Genomic DNA, 8,604 nt, shown 5'->3' on the forward strand with positions numbered 1-8,604 from the left:
ATGTCATTTTACTCATTAGGTTTAGTGAGTAAAATCTATTACTTTAAAATATTATTGCTGAATAATTAATCTAAAAAAAATTCCAACATCTTACATTTCCTTTTCAAATATTATAATTCTGATAATTCTTTCTTCATGGACTTCATATTTTATGTCCACAGGATTCACTTAAATCGACATTTCTTTTTGTTTAATTAGGAGACGGTGAATTAAATTGGCCTTCTTCTTACCATTCAACAGAAATGGAAACATAATTGAAGGGAAACATCAAAGCAAACATTACATTATTCGCTGTATTTTTCACAATTCAGGAATACAAGAAATTGAAGGGAAAAAAAACACTCATAGAAACGAAATAAAGTGTAAGAAGAAGCTCTCTTTATTCAAACGATTTTTTTCTGCGAATATGTTTTCTTTGCCTCATCTCAAAAGAACCTAAAGATATTTAGAAAACCTTAGGGCTTAACAAACGTTCGTTGATCTCAATTGTTGCAAGGACACGAATAACTAATTAAAACAATAATTTTACAGTAATTTATGATGTAAATGTTTGCAAACAGCTTTTGAATTAACGTCTCACGCGGATCTCGTGAGCCTGCTGCAATTCCGGGGTACTAAGTATGCCACAGATTCAGAAAACTCAAAAATTTTCTTAAAAAAATCTGTAAATTTTGTTAAAATATCCTGGATTAAGTGAACTTTTGTACGCGGTTTCATCCATGACTAAAAAAAGGAACATTGATGTACCCTAATGTAAAGTTAGTTTTCAGTTATGCATCGTCATTAATCTAGAACCTATGAATGGGGTCTTACTTATGGGGCACCTAAATCACCGAAGCAAGAAACCAATTAGTATTCCGATTGAAAGAAAGTTCTTTTATGAATAAATAGATTTTTAAAAAGAAAAACCAAATAAATTAAAATTTGTACCTGCCTATTCAAAGAAAATTTTCAAGCGTGTGGTATATAATACGCTCCACCTACCCAATTTGTATATTTCCATTAAATTCATTTTCAAAACAAATTTGTAAAGCCAACAATAAATTAATCAAAAAACTTGGTCTTTACTTGGCATAACATAAATCTATTTTCACAGTATTAGATGGTAAGGTAACTTTCTACACAACTTTCTGGTCACCTATTATTGCCCTCATTTACACTCCAAATATTCTTACAGAAACAACATTCATTATCCGATTTCGATCTGCTTGTGGATAGGATACATAAATACGTATAAAACAAAAGCATTAAATATTTAACGAACGAACATAATGACCGTAAAATTAATTTTCTACCAATTTTCCTTACCTGAAACCTTTGATCTGATGTGTAAACGGTAACACCGGCCGTTAGGATGTGCAGGTCCCTTTTGCGGATCCAAGACACCTGCAAAATAGAAAATTAATTGTTAAGTGTTTAACCCTCTGGATAAAAAAAAAGTTTTTCATTCAATGCGATTTATTTTCATTTATTTTTCCTTTCTCTTTTTTTTGTATTTGAAATATTTTCAAGAAAAGTGGCGACTAGACACGTTGTTACAATGCTCCACTGTTTCATAGATTTTCTTTTTGTTCATTTACACAAAAGAAAAATGATTATGGTGGCTTAAAAATGTTGCACAAAAAAATAGGTAAGGGAGTAAGACGTTGCAACCAATATTCTTAATCGATTCTAAATGCGAAAATGAAAAGAAAAGAAATGGGAAAAATTGATATTCTGCATTGTCGTTACTCCAGAAAATTTAATTTATTCCGTTTGAAATTCAATATAAATCGTTTAAAAAGGAATTCTTCTGATAATATGATTTTCTCAGCATGTTAAAAACAATTTACACCCAGTGAAGTGTTATACCTTTGCGATGGAAGATTCATTGAACCTAAATCCAATAAATAGACTTCACCAGACAAGCGTTGACATTAACTACAGGGAATGTGAGTCAAATTTAGACACGGTTTTGTTTGTAACCGTTATAAGGATTTACTATTTCACTTGAACAACTGAAGCAAATTCATGTCTCAATTTCGCTATCGTCCCCTCTATGTCGACGTCGACGTGCTTTGAAGAAACATACAGTAATTTGAATATTTTTTATTTACCATTTGTAGAGTAGTAATATGGGAGTTTTTGTTTTTATTGCATTCGCGGTGTGATTCCCCGAAAAATTACTTATCTAGAGCGCTAATTCATACATTAATCGTTCGCTGTCAAAACAGTCATATGTTGTTGTCTCGTTTTCGCTCATGCAATAAAGCATTGTATTTCATATGGAGTAGGATTCTCGCTGTCGCTCGAGGATCCTACTCCATATGAAATAAAGTACTATTATCTCCTGCAAGCTGATATTTCATACATTACGCGTTTCTGCATATAAACACAAACACATACATAACCACAGCCTATACGATTGGATAATTCACACATAACCCACCTAGGGTAAATTTACTTTCCATCTACATATTTGAAAAAAAAAAAAAATCGCCGAACGGCGGAAGCGAACACGGGACCAGCAGCATATCAACCAAACATGCTGACCACTACGCCAACAAATCACATAACACGATGCAATTGGTGTCGGTAGTGGTTCGTTAGTCACTTCTACATCGATCAAATAATCAGAGTAGTCGGAATGATGTGATTTGAACGAAATGTTGAGGTGGATAGTATATGTGTGTGAGTAAGTAAATAAAGGCTTCTCTGTATGATGTTTTTTTTTTGTTGTGAATGCGTTTTAAAACAACATGCTTAATTAATTAAATTTAAATCCAAATTTTTGTGGTTATTTCGCTAATGTATGAAATATCAGCTTGCAGGAGATAAAACATTGTTCTACCTTGGTGTGTATTTCTCGAATCACTTCTTATGTACAATTGTATATACACTCGCTGGCGCTCGTTATATACAATTGTACATACGAAGTTATTCTCGAAATATACACCAAGGTAGAAAATGTACTATAATTTGATGCCTAAATTGGTTGCATTGTTATACTGGAACAGGATTTAAGAGCGATCACCCCTTGGCAAGTTTCTAGCCTACATTTGTGCGCAAAATTATTCATTTTTCGATAATTTCTCTGAACCAAGATCTTTTTTTGAAAAAGTAAAACCATTAAAGCATGCAAAAATGTGTTACTTTTAAGAGAAAAATTGGTTTGTGGATGATAACTTATTCCACTTGGAGAAACCTTTGCAAATGTGTAAATTTTTGTGTTTTGCAAAGGTTTCTCCAAGTGGGTTAAGTTATCGACCACAAACCAAATTTTTCCCTTAAAAGTAACACATTTTTGCATGCTTTAATGGTTTTACTTTTTCAAAAAAAGATCTTGGTTCAGAGAAATCATCAAAAAATGAATATTTTTGCGCACAAATGTAGGCTAGAAAATTGCCAAGGTGTGAGCGCTCTTAAGTAAACAGCAAATTTGAATTTAAAATTTCTCAATGATTCGAATTTTGAAAAAGCAATGGCATCCAGACAATTATGGGTCGGTCAAGTTAGATATTTTTTTTTTCTGACAGATTGTCCTTTTATGATTCATAAAACATTTTTTTTTTATTGAACTGACCTAACTCGATGTTAAGCTAAAAGCAAATACTGCAGTCGGTGACACAATCGAATGTGTTTTAAATGAAGCTACCAGCAGTCAGTATACCATTTTTGTCAACTAAAAAAAATTGTGGAAAAGAGGGTGGTTTTCTGGTATAATGAATTTTTGATATCATTCCACCATTCCAACTGAATAAATATCCTATGCCTATAAACGAATTTGGGTCTCTTTTTAATGGAAATATATGGAAATGGTCGTTCCCAACTTTACGGAAGGCTAAAAAGTATTCAGTTCATTTTGTAAAATATTATCTGACTACCAAAACGTATGTAATGTTTATTAATTAATGGAAACTAAAATATTGAATTAAATTAAAATTTTATGTCGGGTTCATGTACTGCATAATTTAAAATCGTTGACCATGTCAGAGCTGTTGCTGTATTTTTTTGTTGTTGCGGTTTTTACTAACGAATCGAGGTAAAACATTGTAATATTAATTATCGTCAATTAAAATTGATGAATCTTTCTGTCGCATTCAATTATTATTCGCAGGAATCGCTTCATGTTATTAATTTTTTTTTCATTTTTAAATAAATTTGTTCGTGTGAAATTTCAAATTTTATGCATCGGAAAATATTGATTAAAAATTCCAATTTAGCTAATTTAGCTTATTTAGCTAATTTAGCTCAGTAGGCTTTATCGACCATAGCAAAGTCGTAAAACCATCAAAATCTAATCGATTTCTTATCGTAACTTAATATAACAGCATGAGTGTTACTATCGGATCTATTACTTCATTTGGTCTCAGTATTTTTAAGAGATTAATCAGGGCTATTTGCAACGTTAAAAATATCGAATGTCCTATTTAATTTCCATACACAAAGCCTAATGTAATATTTACGTTCACACACCACACACACTACACTACACATTTAATCTAGCACTCTACACAACATAAAGGCGTTCGAAGTAAATATCATTTTGTCTGAACCCCCTTGGCTTTGGTGCTAGATCTCTCGACTCATAATCGAGAGGTCCCGTGTTCAAATTCGCGGCTGGGCAAGATGATTTTTCCTGAAACTGAAACTGAAAAAGGGCGCCCAAAGGAACTAAAGCTTATGATACATCATCGAAAGGTGTTGGCCTGGAACTACTTTTTGTAGAATTTGAAACTCCATTAGTGATAGACGAAAATGTGAATTTTATTTTTGATTATTTCTCTCAAGTGTGCTGACGTAAAAATCGAAAATAATTCTAAAAAAAATGTTTGGAAGGTAAAATCTGTGACTTTTTTTTCGATTTGTTGTGTAATTAAAGGGTGAAAAATTCTGAGAAAAATTTGGCGTTTTTTTTCATATGTTTTATAGAACTAACTCGGTATTTTGACCATTAATTGCTCTTATGAACATTTCACATATTTTTTACAGATTTTAAAAAATGGTAAAACACATCCAATCGCAAAATTTTTCTCTGAATTTTTTTCACCCTTAAATAGGAGCCCAAAAAATCGGAAAAAATCAAAAAATTTTGGGCCAAGATCTTTCGAATGATGTATCATAAGATTTAGTTCCTTTAAGGGTACTTTTTACATGCCGAAAAATTGTCGGGTCGGGTCGGGTTCAGGCCTTAAAAAGTTATCGGGTTCGGGTTTAAAAACCAGCGATTCGGGTCGGGTCCGGTCGGGTCGGGCTTTGAAAAAGCCTCGGCCCGCACATCTCTAATAACACTTACTCGTAGATATTCTAATAGTCCGATATTCTACCGCGGAAGTCGTTCATACGAAGCTATAACTCGTCATTTACAATAGACCGTGAACGATTTTAAGAAAAAAGGTTCATGTTTAATAAAAAGAAGATTTACCATGAAAACCATTGAAAATTAAAAATTGTTTATAGAAATTATTGAAAAATATTCTTGTCATCCCGATGCCATATCACTTATTAGAATTTTAGTAAGAATCCAATTAGAATGGATCAAGATATCCTTTTAGTCTTTTTCAAATGACATCTTTTCTAATGTGAGATATGAAATTAGGCAGACATTTTTGAGACACTTTCGGTCTACAGAATAATAATTTACATCAGTTGAAAATAAGTCTATTCACAATTGTATGATCATAATTTGCAATTATTCTTATGACTACGACCACGAGTTAGCAAATTCGGTGATGAGTTGAAACTTCATTTCAATTATATTTCGCTAGACTTGTTCGTACGAAAACCGATATGTCGCCATGACCTGATGAGAAATGGTATTTTGAACTGCACATTAATGCAAAACGTCAAAAGACGTATTTTATATTCTGACAGATCGAAACAGTGGCCTTGTCCTACGTTTATGACTCTTTTATTCAGACAGATCAAACATCTGTGGTTCAAACAATTTCTTTCTAGTAGTATATTATTGGACTATATTAGACTAGTCAAAGTTGTCTTAAAATAGACTACGAGCCTTTAGACAGGATAAAGCGGGACAACAAATGATGCAAACTAATATCTTATGTACTTATTTATCCTAGGAGTAACAACTTTTCATTAAATCGCAGCAACTTCGTGGATGCCGTGATTTAATTAAGGTTTCGTTTACTTACTTAACCCAGAAAACTCAATGGGAATTAACGTACCATTATAACGCGCGTAGGCGATAAAATCGCGAAAAATTGCTGTGATTGTAATTGAAAATCTTTTCCATGGTACCGTAATTTTTGTGCGTATTATCATCCAGCGAAAATTTTTGATAATGCTCATATCTTCATATGATATTTGTTATTTGAGAAAAAATGCCCTTCATAGACCTACATCAACCCATGAACTGTGGAGGGAAAAAATTGTGACAAGTGTCCCATCCGTCCCATGATGTTATAAAATAATATAATTTTAAAAGCTGTTGAAATAAGAGATTTAGTTAAAACGCCCTACTCGTTGTTAATCTTTGAAGATTTTTTTTTTGAAAGGAGAAGAAAAACATTTTTTTTTTCATTTTTATTATAACGGTTACATATATTTTTACATAAAACCTATAGACTCTGTGTATACATAAGTACTTCATCCTCGCATATAAGCAAAAAGGGAAAATAAAAAGTTGGAAGTAGAAACTTTCTTTTTTACTTTTTTATTTTATGTGATATCTTTCTAGCCGCGAGAGAAAAATATGCGAAAAAGAATCTTCTACCCCCGGTACCAGAATTCTTCATTCATATTTCTTGATATTTATAAAATCGTCAGAAATTGCTGTAAATAAAACTTTTCAACAAAAAAAAAATCTTCCACTTTTTGTCAGGCATTCTTCCTTTTCATTGTGAATCTTGAATATGTCGTGTATCTCTTTGTACAGGTAATATAATGGCATAAAGTAAGGATTTTCAATATTAAAAGTAAACTACGGATTTTATTGAGCTACCGTCAATTGGTTTGAACGTTACGAACGTTATAGCAAGTTTTACCCAACTATGCAAAAGAGATTTCTATTTATCTTTTATTATTTTCTATTCAATCAAAGCGCATATAACCAATTTTAATTTTGAAGGAAAACATTTTTAGAATTATTTTCAGCTGGGAACTGCAGTGCACCTTTTATCTGTATATATGAACATAATTCCCCGGCGTCCTTAATCTCTCAAAATGCACATCAGCATTATTCAAACCGAAAAATATACGTAATAAAAGAACAGCAAAGGTTGAAAAAATTATGATAATTTAAAAGCCAGATGAGGAAATAAACAGACAAATTTTCCTAGGAATACGAATACCAACACATACTTTACACAGCAGCCAACATCAAATAAATTTGTAATTTTCTTTGAAGCCTTGTTATGCTACGATATTGATTTTCAATTAGACAAGAAATCTTCATTTTTTCTGTTCTAAATTTAAAGGGGGACCTATTTTTCTCGTAATATATACGCTCGTCTATAACCTACTTTATGTTATACACAAACAGAGAGTTATATTTAACAAGTAAACAAAAAGCTCATTCTATGGCATTCGTGCCGTTTCGTCTCCAAGGACATCGTGGAATAATATTATTTGCTTTACCGAAGTGTTTCATCGTAAAGGAATTGCTTAATTGATAGCGATGGATAAGTTGGATTTTGTTTACACCACGCTTTATCTTGAAGAACCAAAAACACCATTTTCAAATGTACATTATAACATTAGACTATTGGGGGTTTTGAATTGACTTAGTTACATTACGTTAACGATTTTGATTTTAGATGACTTATCACTTTTAAGTTTATAAATATTGAATTAAAGATAACGAGAAATGATGGAATTGTTTTTCCAGCATTTTCATGTTCTTTTACCACGGAAAATTCAAAGTTTCATTGTGATTGATTCATCAAATTGAAGGGAAACAGTTTGAATCGGTGAGTAGATCAATGCCGTTTTTTTTTTCTTGCTTAGTTTGCGAAATGAATGGCTTTTGTGTTGAGCTGAAAGGCGTGTCGGGCAATGTTGCTTTGGATGAAAGTTACGACGTTTTCATTTTGTAAATTATTTTAAATGAAACATAGATAAAATGTCATTGGATGTTGTCTTCATTAAGTCTTCATTTACTTTTGATTAAAGTGAAAGCCGGAAGTTATAATTTGAGGAGGATAGCGAAAGTTTGCGGGAATATTTATATTTTAATGTAGAACAAGTAATCATTTGTTTCAGGCTATCATTCATCATCGTTCCTTGGTGATTATCAAAAAATTTACTTTCACTACAGCTAGAGACATTCAATGCCTTAGCTTTCTCAGCAGCTTCTTTGTTACCACATTCTCAGAGGTAAGGGTTTATAATAGTAATATAGTAATTTAGCATGATAGTGGTAGAACCGTATTGACACGTCTCTGAGAAGCTAGGTATGTATATGTATAGTATACATTGTATTCTGTATAGTAAGACTCGGAACAGGTCGGGAATCCCTTAACCTGAACCTTGAATTCAATTGGAACTGATAATATCTGAGACTGAACTTAACTGACCTAAATTTATCTGAAATCTGAAATCAAAAGAAATTCCAGAAAATCAGGTCGGTTTTCAGGTAAAAAATCCAACATATCGAGGGTAACA

The 8,604-nt window shown here is 32.1% G+C and overlaps 1 protein-coding gene across 2 annotated transcripts in view; it reads right to left on the reverse strand.

The window, feature by feature from the left end:
* The window catches only part of LOC119077426 (zwei Ig domain protein zig-8), a 170,598-nt gene that overhangs the window by 75,997 nt on the left and 85,997 nt on the right, over positions 1-8,604 (reverse strand). For both annotated transcript variants that reach the window (XM_037184651.1, XM_037184643.1), the window contains exon 3: positions 1,309-1,386. In XM_037184651.1, the coding sequence (XP_037040546.1) occupies positions 1,309-1,386 (78 nt within the window). The remainder of the gene's footprint in view (positions 1-1,308; positions 1,387-8,604) is intronic.

The sequence above is a fragment of the Bradysia coprophila genome, chromosome III (genome assembly GCF_014529535.1).
Source record: "Bradysia coprophila strain Holo2 chromosome III, BU_Bcop_v1, whole genome shotgun sequence".
NCBI classification, from domain to species: Eukaryota; Metazoa; Arthropoda; class Insecta; order Diptera; family Sciaridae; genus Bradysia; species Bradysia coprophila.